General features: G+C 32.3%; 1 protein-coding gene across 1 annotated transcript; it reads right to left on the reverse strand.

Annotated features, from left to right (window-relative positions):
* Positions 1 to 7,638: 7,638 nt before the first annotated feature.
* Positions 7,639 to 9,932, reverse strand: LOC128240786 (complement C1q subcomponent subunit B-like). The gene is made up of 3 exons (XM_052957664.1): positions 9,756 to 9,932; positions 8,719 to 8,886; positions 7,639 to 8,443 (listed from the first exon to the last, which is right to left on the reverse strand). The coding sequence occupies exons 1-3, from the start codon at positions 9,922 to 9,924 to the stop codon at positions 8,022 to 8,024; spliced, it is 759 nt and encodes a 252-aa protein (XP_052813624.1). The 5' UTR covers positions 9,925 to 9,932; the 3' UTR covers positions 7,639 to 8,021.
* Positions 9,933 to 15,554: the final 5,622 nt, after the last annotated feature.

Consider the following 15,554-nt stretch of genomic DNA (forward strand, 5'->3'; position numbering starts at 1 on the left):
TTTACATGTTATAACCTGACAAGAAATTCTCTCGGAGCAAGCGTAGCATATTATTTTATTTAAAGCTAAGACTTATTTTTATGTTTCAAACAAGCAAAATTTTCAAATTACCGAATTTTCGGATCACTGCCCCATTGAATTTGTTGTGAATGTTAATAATATTAATTCCGATGAAAATGATGTTTTTTATGCTACATTGATCTGGTATGAAACGAAATCAAATGAATTGTGTACATTGTTACAACAAAAACAGTACATGTTTGATTATCTCATTTATAAATGCACTAGTGGTGACATTGAGGTTGATAGTTGTATAAATACATTATCTGTTATTGTATATGATATTTCATATAAGATGGAAAACATTTTCATCAAAATGAAAACATGCAAATTATAATAAAACATTTAAAGCTACATTTTTTAATAATAAGTGTAGACAATAACAATCAGTATTTTGTGAAGCAAAGCGGCAGTCTACTGGTCTAAATCTGTTAAAAATTTATTACACTCTCTTGGATTTAGCTATGTTTGCTTTAGCAATAATATTGGTAAATCTTGTCTTGTATCTTAAAGTCAATGTCTATATGATCAGTTGGTATAACATTGGTTTGATACTGTTAATTGGCAACCCACGTTAAAATATTTAAACAATTTAAGAAAGATTTTAAATTCGAGAAATATTTTGAAATTAATGTGAATGATAGATATAAAAATGCTTAATCAAGACTACGAATGTGTTCACACTCTCTGGAAATCGAGGTTGGATGATATATTAATAATATAACAGGAATAAATTGTAAATGCAAACTATGCAATACTGGTATGGTAGAATATGAATACCACTTCCTACTATGCTGTCCTCTTTACTCCGACATGCGCTTACAATATAATATTTCAGGATCATGGAACAATCAATGAATACATTTTTAAAGATAATGTCCTCAAATAATAGTACCACTTTAAGATGTTTAGCTAAATTAATTAACACTGCTATGTAAAGGCACTTTGTCTCTGTTCTGCAATCGCTTCTTAGTAATACATTCAAGCTTATTGTTGTATTACGACATATCAAATTGTTGTATGTTCTGTAAAAACTGTTGTATTTTGCGTACATCTCATTTAATATGTTTTCGGTTACTGTTCATGGCCAACGGCTTTTGTATTGTCAATATGCTAATATAACTTAAAAATCAAGTTATAAATATTTTTTTTACCGTGGCTAATGCCTTGTAAAACGCCTTTGTAAGCTCTTGTTTTAAAAGTATCTAGTATCTGGTATCGATCGTTGGTATGGTCACACATTCATTAAATGCACCCACATTAACAATCATACCAAAACAAAAATTATGAAGTACTGTAACGTTTCACGCATTTCTAAAGTTACGAGTATAAATGAAAATATACGCGGTTCTAAATTGTTTCTCATCATAGATGCTTGCGCTAGAAACCAGTTCTTGTAGGCGGGAATATTGTTCTCGTGCACGATTTTCCGTGCACGAGATTTAGGTTCAGTATATAAGGCTTGTGCGGGGCGTATTCGTCACTCGAGGTTTATTGGTAGCATTCGACAGCTATATGTTCCCACCCGCCCTCCCGTTGCTTATAGCAATTTTCACTGAAAGCAGTTTACTTTATGTATTTGGTGTTGTTGCAGGTACACGAAGATGTTAAAATTTATACAGCTATAAATTGACAAAAATGAATTAAGGCTATTATAGGCCATTTTTTTCAATTTGAAGTTAGTATCTTTTCAGTACTCTAACAATTGGATCCGATTCAGAGAGAGGACTAGGTCAAGGGAGGTCAGTGCGGCGATCCAGCGGCATACAGTAGACGTTCGCATTTCCTTCCATTCTGACGTGCCTATACGTTACAGTTACTACTTATATGGCAAGACGAACGAACGGCAAAGACTCACTCTATTTATCTTACAATGTGACCTTTGCTACCAATAACAAACCTTATTCCTAGTTTTGTCTTGTTGTTTTTGATTTGGTGTCTGGAACAATTTTGATTAATGAATAAATGTTTTACTCACGATAATGTCAATCTCTATAAGATGATACTTCACCGAAAAACAAGTGTCAAGAATGGGAAGGTGATTAAAATAGCAAAGCTCGAATACAGAACATTTCGATCAAAAAGGTCTCAATCGATGACAGTGTTACACAAAAGAAAGAGACATTTTGACAAGTTAGTTGCAGAAAGCTCCGATGATTATCTTAAAAATAGAAAAGGAAAAGCTCTTTCAAATAGAGTGACTATAACTATCTCAGTTTGGCAAAAAAAAATATTTTGATGTTATCAATTATGTATAATTTTAGGAAAGAAAGTACCAAAATAATTTTGTCTATGCAAGACCAAGTATGTTTAAATATAATCAATTATTTAACTCTGAAAATACTGCATGTTTACGAAAACTAGTTTTGTATTGCAAGCATCCTTTTTATGCTTAGATATAACGCTTTGAAAAATAACGCTTAACCTTCCTTCTTTTAAAGATGCACTCTTACTCCCAGAGGAGATTTACCAGTAGAACTAACACATGATTTTATACAGAACATTTCTGATGGAAGATGATGTTGCTAGGCAACGACATAATTTGATGTATTTCAACCCTTTTTCTCGAAACCAAGTTATGTTTCACATCAACTCTCAAAGTAAATGCATTAACAATAGGAAGTTGATATTTTTTCATATTTTGAATATATTAACTGGGGAGTTAACATAAGCCAAAATTGTTAAATGTTTGCAAACCATAATCATTAGCCTTACAAAATGCCAAAACGGAGTATAATCTTATGAGTTTTATAAAATTATAAGTGAAACAATGAAGTGATCTTTGCTCTAATGTGATGTTAAATGAACAATGTGTGTGCGCCTTTATATGTGTTAACGACTAACCCTAATAAATTGAAACGAAAATGGTACACAAAAACGGATATAATAGTTTGATACAATGTCTATTTGACCGTAATATTGCTTTGTATATAGGTATTTATGTGTATGCATACGTCTATATTTTGTAAAAAAAATGAGGTTTCAGTTAAACCGACGTTGGGTCCCGTAGAGGTAATTCTATTATGTTCTTATTGTTGAAAGTTAAGTAAAAAGTTCCGGTTCCATTTCGGTCTATGAAATTTAAACTCTTATAATCCACATGAATGTCTTGGGTAACAAGCTCACACAAAATAATGAAGTTCATAATGGTCTTAAACTATGAATCATTTGAACGATTGTCAGTAACGACAACATATTAAAAATACTAGATTATTTAGCTGCACTTATGATCGATCGATTTTTATAAGAAATAAAGCTATACGAGCATAAAGCGGAATGTTTAAGGTTAAGGTTAATATACATATAATACCAATTTAAAAATGGAAATTCTAACGCTTCTACTTTTAATTAATGTTTTAATAATTTACTCAAAACTATGAAACATATATTTTATATTATCATACAGTATACACTTTTATTAAATGAGTTCAGGAAATTTGTAAGCTAACTATTGGCGAGCTTACTAACATAATTGTTGGACGAGTTAAATTAAATTATGGATCATATAATGACGCGTATAAAATTCTTTTTCCGATAATGGGTTTACAAAAATGTTCTGCGCTGATGATGAGCCGAATACCACAAAGTGGCAAAGCAAAGTTCGCGATTCATGCATTACAAAAATGAAGTAGTACTACCTGGAAACAAAAAAAACATACATCCGATCCAATTATGTCCGAGGTTTAATAAGATGAATACTGAAATGAAAGCAAATAAGAAACACACTATAAACACATTACTTCTAACGAAATGTCCTTTTCCTCTCAACAAATTCCGATGGTGATGATATATCAACATACAAACTTTAACAACTAATTGGTTTAAGCCGTTGGGACGCCAACCGACCGCTTTATTTTTGCATATACATATACCATTTTTAAACATTATAACATAAGCATGATATAATTATAGAGAAACATTGCTAGTTTAATACAAAAATGATAATGAATTTTTTGGTACCAAACTTTTCAACATGCTGTGAATCAATACGTATGTATCAGAAAATTAAATGTAATTATGTTTTAAATCTACATATATAAACTTGATAATTACATTATCGTATGGAAAGAAATCATATTTGATTATCAACAATAAACGTGTCAAAACTGTAAGCGCTGTTTCATTAGCAAGAGAGGACGTTAATAAACACGTCTGCTCACCCGGCCGGTCCCATTGCTATATGGACAATATCGAAATGCACTAAATCCTCGTGAAAAACTCATTCGCCACCTATCGGATTGACCATAACAAGGGAACATATGTTTTCGTCGAATTCAAAAAAATATATATATATTCATTAAATTGCAACGTTAGATGAGGTCACAATTCTATAGTATGTTCATGTGGTCACTTCCCATTAAAATAAATAAAGTGATGAACGTCATTATATCAAGATGCAGGTGTTTCTCGTATAATTGAAATGGAAAATGATCTTCAATATATTTTTTATTATCACGACAAATTGAGAAACAAACGTATCACATTTTCAATTAAGCAATTATTATTTCCAAATAAACGGCTTTCAAGCATGCGGAGTGATATTGTAATATAGCAATATATGTTAAATGCAGAATTATACGTGATGATTATATCAAACCGAGAACACGGAAAAGCATGTGACACACGTATATGCATATAAACAAAGGCACCTCATAACTTACATAAACTATGTTTGTCAATAATATTTGTCTGGTAATATTTTATTGTATATTGTTAAATTATTACAAATAACTAATTTATGGATGTACAATTGCCTGAAATATCCCCGACTTTAAATAACACACAAATAGTTTGTTTAAATATATACACACCTTTGATGCCAACAGATATTTTTCTCTCTCCGGAATCGCCAGTTAACGATAAGCCATATATTAACACAAACATTAATTACAATATAGGCAATAACAATAACGATTTAACAATTCTTTATAATAGACGATATTTTAAAAAGTTGGCAAGCAATTTCTTTTGTCATAAAGATGTCATTTAGCAAATAATATACGACGTTACAAATATATGCTACTCTTATATGTATACTGTCAATTATTCTTCATTAAGAACAAATGCTAAATTGCAGAATATACTGCTGATTTTAATCGCCATGAATTTATTTTAAACTGTAGGTATAAGTATTGATAGCATTTTCTCTCTTCGCCTTTGTGCTGTATAAACGCATACAACTTAAAAATGTGATCAATCCTTAAATAAACTTACACTACATAAGTAATATTATTATTAAAATCGTTCAAAAAGCGTACAAAAATGTGTTTTTAAAAAAAATGAGTTTGAAGGACTTAATAAATGGTAAATACTATAAATCGTTCGATCAACTATATTTACAAACGAAGAAGGTCTTATAAACTCATTAAGCAAATTTGCCTAAAGTGACACTCTTATTCAAGATCAATACATACACATGTATAACGAACATACATTTTGAGTAATAAACCTTTGACTACTTAGTAAATAAAGCATTTATGAAAAATATTAATTACTGATAACAAGATTGTAACCGCGTAATTGATAGCTGAAAAACCATACATATTAAATGATTTAATGCTTAAAGACTTACTGTGATCTACTATAGTATCATAAGATAGAAATACCGTGTTTTCTGCACATTTCTTTCAAATTAAACTCGAATTCCTTCATAAAACCCGTTGTTTTCGACATTTATCCATCCTGTCTGGTATATTTAAACTATTGTATTAATTGTGATAAATCTTATTTGGGAGTAAAAGGTGTCCGATGTACAACTAAGAATTTCGTCTTTTATGTGCCATTGACAATGGAATCAATTGAACGGCAGTGATTACTTATACGTGAAATAAATGACTGAAATAACACCACAAATAAGGCTATTGCAATGTTTTATGTTACACAATTTATTTAAAGCAATATGATAGTGTTTTAAGTTATTAACTATATGCGTATTATTAATTCCTTCTTGCCAAAATATATTACAAGAGGCGCAGTTCATAATTAGTCACTATTATGTTGTTGTTGTATTTCGTATTTAAGGGCATCCCACATTGATGCTTCTCTGCTTAAACATTATTTTGTAAAACTTGTTAAAGCTACCATAATATTATTACTCAGAAAACATCATGTTTAGAAAAAGTCAGGCATAACTTTAATACATATTATGCTAAAAAACAATAACCAATCGCTTAGGTGGTAAGTCAGGCACTCGACTGAATGTACCAAATAAAAGCTCGTTATGCATAAATATGATATGAAATAACTCAACTTTACGCATTTCAATACGGTTCATACCACAAAATATAAGCTATTTACGCACAAATATGATTTAGCACTACACAGAAATACGTATTTCAATCGGGTATACAACAAAATATAAACTCGTTATGCACATATATGTTTTAGACGAATCAAAATTGCGAGGATACGTATTTGAATCCGGTACGCAAAATATAAATATAATGCCATTACGCACATATATTATTTGGCAATACTCAGAAAAACGTTTTTCAATCCGGAACACCAGAACATATACGCTTGTTATTCACACATACGATTTGGCACTACTAGAGAATACTTGTCAATCCGGTACACCAAACGGAAAATTAACTTGTTAAACACACATATAATTTCAGACTACTCACTGATAATTTACCAATGCAGTACACAAGAACCCACTCGTTATGTACCAATTTCATCTCAATTTTCATACCACTGTAAACAATTGTAAAAATGGATACTTTAAAAGTGTTGTTATAGTTTATTAATTATTAGGCGGCTTTCCCTATATAAGGAAACCAACACCTTAATGCTACATAATGCTGTCTATCAAATAATGTCACGGTTGTTCAATAAGTTGGCATTGTTTGAGGGATTAGCCAAGGCTATGCGGCCGGCCATAGATATAATGATCATATTGTTATTGGTTTGCTAGATTTAGGTTAGCCCACAAAATATTAAACGATGTAAGTTTAGAAAATACAGATATTCATGTTTAGGCTGTAGCCTGCAAGCGTACAGATTTTTGTAACGCAATTTCAAAATCAAGTTTCGTCAGATCTACTTTTTCACGCCGGGGTTACAAAAGGGGACGTATAGCATTATGCGGTTTATAAAATGCAGATTAAAAATTAATTCATTAAAATACGTTCATAGGATTGCAACCCAAATGTGAATTTAAAGGCAAGCCGAATTACTTTAAATATATATTGGCGATGAACCGCGGGAAAAGATTAGTATAGATACTTACGCAGAAAATTGAAATGTGTTGACTGAAAAAACCTGCCTTTATTAACTACCTCAAATGGTCAAAACATGTATTAATATTAGGTTAACATTTACATTGTTAGGTAATGACAAACATTTATCGGTTACACTTTGGGGCCACTCAAACTATTTTAGGGATTCGATTTGTACTGCTAGTGATCAGAATTGTAAAGAAAACTAAATTTGGCTTGTCGCGTGTACAGCCTTTACACGTTTTCCTTTATAAAGCCATTGGTATTGTTTTTGATATAGAGCACACTGTAAGTAAGTAAAAAAAAATATACATAGAACTATTACAAAACATTTCGAATAATGCCGAATGCGGTTGTTCATCCAGTTTAGTGTTTTATAAGAATAAAGTTCATGTTTTGGATGTTGACTTTATATGTTCATTTAAAACGTATACACCCATTGTTAAACATTGTTTAAACAATTGAAACGTTGATTACTTGTAAACTGAGTAAAGCCATATTTATTTGTTTTTTGTATGCTGACCCTTTTGGTCAAAGCGATAACTTAATGGCATGTTTGTCATTGATTTAAACTATCATAGTTTTTTGTGTTCCTTTTCCTTTTTCTATTACCTTTTCGATGGAAAAAAAGATCGTCTGTGTTTGCTTATTGCCTTCAAATAATCTCATATCATCATAATTGTCTTAGTAACATCAATTCGTTTCATGAAAAGTTCGTTGAGCTTTCTGCCATACGTTTTTTTACCAAATCCGATACCCAGAGAAATATGAACTAAACTCTTCAATGCCTATAATTGCTTTACCACTATCATCTGCAACTACATATACGGTGTCCTCCTTTCTTAATTCCAGCACGGTTGTTCCTGAAGCAGTGTCGTACACATTATCCTTACTATGCATATCGAGATAGACTTTCATTACAACGGTATCTCCTTTCTTGATGCTAACATGTCCGTCATATCCATGCATTGAATGTCCGTGTTGTCTGACAGTCAGGGAAAATACAAAAATGCCGTCGGTTGGGGCTGTAAAGTATCCTGTTGAGGGATCGTACCCACCGCCGACGTTGGTTACCACATGGGTAAACTTCAAAGGGGTGTTAGCTTTCGTTGGATATATGTGTGCCGTAATCGTAGCATAAAACGCTATCTTCTCAGTCTGACCTGAATAAATTAACAAGGAGTCAACGCACGTCAATGTATATTTAATCTGATTTTCGATGAAATTTAAATTGGAGTTAGTAAGTATATATTTTTGTTTCAAAAACACATATTTTTTTTTGTTAAAAAAATGCAAGTACTTTTTGTGTAAGAAATATGATAAGTGCATTTCAACGCTCACGTGTCCTTTATTGTGATTTATAATCGGTTTCTTCCCTTCATCTGTACTTATTGCATTCGAAGTAATTTGTATACAATTAGTTAAGAATAAATATTACCTGGACATTTTTGAACTTCACAAGTTTTCCATTCCTGGTGGTTTCCCACGCACTGTCGACCGAACATTCTAGGAGTCGGGTTGTCACATGATCTCGATCTCGTTACCATGGAAATGCCACACGTAACTGGACACGTATTCCAGAAAGTCCAATCCGACCACCCGCCGTCTGTGTAAAATTAATGTTATTAGTAAAGAGGGCGCCTTTATGTGCTACCCTGCTCCGTTGGCCAGATCCGTGTTTTGGACGTTCATATAAGGATACAACAGAAACATCATGATAGTATGACTCGTATAACTTTAACGGTAAATTAAAGGAAATATATTCTGGAAGAGATATAATATATCCTTAATCAAAAACAGTAATGGTGTAACTGTAGCTATTATTGAATCTATAAACGATTACATTGACACAGGATAGCACAGAATAACACTTGTCATTCAAGGAGCATATTTAAGAGATGTTTCTTGAAGTATTGCAACTGCATTTATGACCGGCAACACAAATATAATTATTGTAAAGTGTAAAATTATCTTTTATGAGATTATTTATATAAAAAGAAGCATGTCGAGGGATAAACGCGAAACGCGAAAATAATGTATTTGTTTCTTTGACAGACTTTAAACATTTCCGCTCTTATCCCTGTTTGTATACAAGATCATATAAATCATTTCGTGTTTATATCGTTGATTGGATAATAACCTATAGATATTTTCAGCCCAGTGAGAGCACCTATCGGTCTCCAATAACTACCCAGCGGTGTCCTTAAAAATCTTCCTTTAACTTAACGGACATGACGTCATAATGTGGTTTCCCATCGGCTGAAAACGGGTTTAAATGTGGACAAACTTAATTACTAAGAAAGCCTCGCTCACTTCGGTTGCCCTCGACTCCTGAATTATTATGATTTTACACATTGTTAAATGCAAATATGTTCTTACTAATGCATTTAATCTGAAATCGGAATTAATTTATTTGTAATTGACCTTTATCAATGACCGAATAGCTATATTTAAAGTAAACAGAAATTGCATTACCTGTTGTATTTGCAACATATTTCTCAATAAAGTCATTCAAATTCATCGAGATATCCTCTTTCGTCGATTGAATCTCATTTCGAAAATCAGTTCTTATATCACCCAACGTTGCATCATTCAAGTCCATTCTGTTAGCAAACTCTTCCAGTTTAATTTCAGCTCTGATCATTTTCTCAATCATTTTCTCATCGTAATCGAACCTTGAATAACATTTCTGTTCCTCAGCGGAAGCCATGTTTGATAACAGAACATTGGCTATCAATATTGCAATTCTTATTACCGGAGTATCCATATTGCTTAGGACTTGAAGTGAATTGCAAGCCTGTTGCTCCGCAAACTAACTGTCTTGCTTATTTCTATTCTACAAATACTGTGCTATCCACTTACTGTAGAAAGAAGGTATTTTGAAACTGTTTACTTAATTAAACAATACTTTTCGATACGATACGAAAAATAGAAAGGGAGTTCCGGTAGTTCATAGAGGTTAATTCATGAAGTACTAATTGATTGTTTCTTAAATTGCCATGTTCAAATCAAAGGTCAGCGCCCTTAGCGGAGGTACACAATTTAAACGCTAGTTTTACAACGAAGTTGTAACCGTAAATAATTTTGCGCGTTTTACTGGTAAAATATAAAAAAAAGCATTAAATATCTATTTCAAGCATGTAACAAAAAGATATGGTGTATATTTACCAATTGAGCATGGTTGTCAGTTGATAAAATAAAAAGCAAATTTTCACCTGAACACACGCTTATCTTCAAAACATTTCAGACGTCACAAATCTCCTTGATTGATTGTGTTTTAATGCTTTCTTTTTCTTATATAAAATATTTATAGAAACGAGGTTTCCATGGATCAGCTAAAATAAGGAAGGTTTTGAAACTAGTTTTGTACAAGTAAACATGAACTACATTGTAATGGTCAAATATTCTAGTCGAATATCAAAACAGGTGGTCAGACTGTTTACAGGATTGTATGCAATATATCACTATAACATTTGTATATCAATGTACCATTGCAAAAATAATATTTTGATGTCAATAAAATCAGCCAATATATAAGATATATATTGAAACAGCCAAAATGATTGGATTTACAGTAAGGCACAAACAACAGCTGCGATGCCATTGACGTCATCATTTCAAATACATCAACATGAATGTCAAAGTTATTGCTTTGCAAGCGTTCAACGGAATGGGTAAAACGAATATATTGTTTTATAATAACAAGTTTTTGTGCTTTCAATCTGTTTTGTGCGTTGTGTCGTTTTCCAAATATCAACCTTTATTGTAGACAAGCTATTGAGAAGTATATTATTTCTTGAAGTTATTCGAAAAAGAAGCCGTTGTAAAATGCTTCATTTAATTGCACGATTTAACTTCATTTTGGTTGCTACGGCATACGTGCATGTGTTTGTTGTACTAATATAAAGCGTATAGTTTAAATCCAGGACACATACTTAATTTGTGAGCTACATAATGCATGTATGAACAGGCTTTGCAATATGGGTGGAATTGAAGACCGGAATGGCACTAGGTTTTAAAAGGAGTATGTCAGAATCGCGGGAATTACTGGTTAAAACATTGTGTAGAAGTCGAACGAATCAAAACAGGTCAATGGCAAACACTGTACAAATTGTACGGGTGTATCCGTAGTGTTTTGCAAACTGTCTATTGTTTACAAACTCATCATGATAAGCAATAAAATATGTCGATATGGAAATGTTCTTAAAAACCTGTTTCAATGCACTAAAATAAGACAACACGAACATACCACACATGCAACTAGCAATTTTGATTAGTAAATGTTGGCATGACTACTTTTGAACGGTCAGCAGGACATTAATTTATTCGGAGATAGAGTCGTTAACGAATATTCAACCTCACAATTTTCCCTATATCCATTGTTTTGGTTACCGAGTTGAAACGGTTGGGACTTTTCCTTGTGTCTAATAAACCCTGTTTAATCTTCAATCAACAAGTTCTGCCCTGTAGTTTATCTTGTATTATTGAGTATTTGTTTAAAATTCAAGAGCCCAGCATATTTGACAAACTTAAGAACATTTTTATTTTCAACAATTCAATTATAAAATGGCTCCTAAAGCAGAATTATTCAACACTTTTGCAAGTATACATATTTTTTTTTCTCAATGTTTACATTTTAATAAGACAACGTGGAAATTATTGCGAACCTCGCCATTGTTGTCTGAAAAAGAATTATAAGCAAAGATCCTAAATACAAACCGGAAGAAAGTTAACCCCGTACCGCATCGTACAATGACGTCAGAGGGTAACAGTACGCTAGCGTGTAACAGTGCAGAGAAACAGTGACAATTGTTGCCCCTGACGTTTACTACGAAATAGAAATATGGATCAAAGCATTGTATATACTTCACAGAGAACATGAGGAAAGAATAATAATAACGTATCTTGTTTATAAAAACCGAATTGACGTTTTTTTATTTTTTGCGACGTTCAGGGTAACTCAAATCTCATTAACTTGCAGACGAGAAATCATATGTTTAAAAATCAATTGTTATTATCAATCCCTCATCCTGTTTGTTATAATCTATGTATTATATTTGAATTCTTCGTATATCTAACTTTACTAAAATCATGGACATAATAACAAAAGCGGCAAATATGTATAACTAAGATTTTTACTTGTATATTAAATTTATTGTCTGTACCAATCTTACTTTATAACCGTTAAGACATTTTGAAACGACTGAGCTTTATCGTTGTACATTTGTAAATTAGGTTTCTGAGGCAAGGCTACCATAATAATGGTATGCATACTTGTTCAACATACATAATCTCAGGTAGGCACTTATAACATTTACTTTATAGTCTCTCATGAGGACATTAGTATAATGATACAGCTGACAGGTGATGTAACGTTTATTCCAACAACATATGGTGCCTATCAAATAAAGCATTAATCTTCTATTTCTTGTATAAACACAAAGTTTTTCCCTTAATGGCTTGCTTGTCTAAGACATGCCAGGTTTTCTCTATGCCATCCTTAAGACCCGACAAAAATCAAGTGTTTTGTGAGTGTTTCTTAAGTTTCTTAAGTTTTTCGGGATATATGTGTGCGTGTTTACATAAATTTAACTAGAGAATAAATATAATTCTACAAAATATTTGTTGTTTTTCCTCCATACTGTTGAACGGAGTTTTTAATGAGTCAGTTTGTACATATAAATAAAACAAATGGCTGAAGCGTTCGGCATTTCGCAGACATCTTTTCTTTGTAGACCAAAGGTCATATTTCTAGAACAATAATATTATTAATTATTTAAGGCTGAAGGACGCAGACCTAGAGACGTTTGTACCGCAAATCACGTGGTTTCTAAATATAATATAATTGGTTGAAAAATAAATCTTAATACTAAACGCAGAAAGTTATTAGGGGTGTCAGAGCAATGTATTATAAAGTCAAAAAGGTTACTAGATTTGTCCCAACAATTTAATACAATTTAAGACAGATGGCTTTAAGTTGTCCACTTATGATTCATAAATTGAATGAAAGTCAAGACATTCAGGGCGTTTATTCAAGCACTTTTTGTGTGTTTTTTGTATAATTATACACATCATAAAACAGAAACATGGATAACACACTCATCCATCTGATGTTGCTGTTTTCGACACTGCTTTCTCTAAAACTATAAAAGCTAGAATAATGGACCTTGTTAAACATGTATGTATTATCACTGACAACGTGTGTACCTGCGTTTTAGCATTTTAATTGTACGGTTTATGTGTTATTGCCAAATTACAAATTTGTAAGCCGAATACACCAGCGTCGAAGACAACGGCACAAAGGTTATGTTTATTCTTCGGCCTTAGTTCTTGGAAAAAAAACAGACGACCTTAAAACGACAACTTAAACAAAAGACGATATCTGAAAAAAATTGCGACAATCACCTGCATCAATCCATATACTCGAACCATCCGCTGTTCCCGGTGCATTCCAAAAACAGGCGGGTGGTATGATTGATAGGAGAGCACACTTGCAGAAGGAATAAAGAATTTATATACTAAAAACATGATAGTTTGTCAGTTATATATATTCATTCCTCGGTCTACACATTGACTTTTTTGATGAACACGTTTGTGTATCGGATACCTTTAAACACACTGACTTTGTTTAATTTATCATTACCTTCTAATTGTAATTACTTTTTTTCCTTAAACATGCAACACGTGACATATATCTGAGGTTAGGGAAATGTGATAATAATGCAGAAGTAAATGAATGCAAATTGAGTATGACGACAACATTTAAACTCGACGTCATAAAAATCGACGTCATGGTCCGGATACTGCGTCATTGCTATGTTTTAGATTACAAATACATTCCGTAATGAACAGCCACCTTTAATGAAACATTAAATACTTGATTATGATACTTGAATTGCATAGGTAGTTTTGAAGTTATAGGAAGGAACGAATATGTACTTTTAATCAATTCTTGTATAAAGATTAAAATTAGTTATTGCTTGATTTTTTATATAAGGGTTTTGACGCCGGAGTACGTGAACATAGAGAAGACACTTGTAACCAAAAAATGACGCTGCAAATGACTTTTATGGTGAGCTTTGTGTACGTGTAGGATTATTTTTTTAGCAAATTGATTAACGAATAGTCACTGACACTTGTAGACTTTGAATTATTTTGTCATTTATATTTGTGTATCAACTAAAAACAGATCCAGGCATTGACATTCAGGTATGTCGAATTTCACTAGAAAACAGTCAACAATAAACGTCATAGTCCGACGGTCATTCTTTAACTAAGGAAAAACAACAGCTTTGGCGTTCTGCGTATGTTGACATAAACGAGCTACCAATGCTTGTGTACGTCAAGTTAAGCCAAGTTAAGTTTCCTTTATTCACTCTATACATTAATGATATGAATACATGCGGTATATCAAATTATAAATATCACATAGAGGCGAACGATTTATAGATCTTTTTCTTGCACTACAAAATAAGATTTAGACAATATGTTTTAAAGATCGATACTACTCTGTGTTTTGAAGATTTTAAGATTATTCTGATTTCTGAATGTAAAAGGTGACAAAACTGGAGATGTTGCGCAAGATGACAAAAAAAGCCTTCTTTTTTATCAAGGGAATAATGTTGAGGTTGCTGATCAGCTGTTATGTAATTTTCGAATTTGAACTCAAAATGAACTGAAATCCGGTAATCTATGAAAACGAAATAACAAAAACAACACATGGACTATCAATCGTTCTTTTCAAATGCCTTTTTAACAAGTTGCGCTTCGTACTAGAAAAGTAAGAAGACGTGACATTAAGCGCATATATCCACGGTTTTGAACACTCTAATCTATAAGATCAAGCAATGTTTGCCATAAATCATGAAATATCTTGCCGCTATAGTTTAGCAACCATGCAAGAATAATCGTTCTTGGCGCTTATATTTTCTTCCCTAATCATGAATTTATTGTCCTTGACATAAAGGTTTCTATTTAAGGAAACACAAGGGAAAATAATCGACCGAGTATTTCTTATGAGGATTGAATTGCGTGTCGATATGTTAGCTAAGACGGAATTTTATTTTCTTTCACGTGACGTCATATCCGCGAAAATTGATTGCTTCTAGTGGCACTTTTATATTACTGTTTTGGTCCTAATCGCGCCTCCAGTTGTCATGGTTATGAACAATGAAATAAAATATAGCCTTCAGAATTGGACGGAGAAAAGATGGTTAAGATTTACTGCAACAATTTGGATAGATCTAAACGAGATGGTTATGTTGATGTCGTAGA

Source organism: Mya arenaria, chromosome 7 (assembly GCF_026914265.1).
Source record: "Mya arenaria isolate MELC-2E11 chromosome 7, ASM2691426v1".
NCBI classification, from domain to species: domain Eukaryota; kingdom Metazoa; phylum Mollusca; class Bivalvia; order Myida; family Myidae; genus Mya; species Mya arenaria.

Coding starts and splice junctions, on each gene's coding strand:
- LOC128240786 (XM_052957664.1), bottom strand. CDS start 9,924: ATGATCAGAGCTGAAATTAAACTGGAAGAGTTTGCTAACAGAATGGAC. Junction 8,887..9,755: donor ATATGTTGCAAATACAACAG/GTAATGCAATTT, acceptor AATTTTACACAG/ACGGCGGGTGGTCGGATTGG. Junction 8,444..8,718: donor TGAAGTTCAAAAATGTCCAG/GTAATATTTATT, acceptor TAATTTATTCAG/GTCAGACTGAGAAGATAGCG.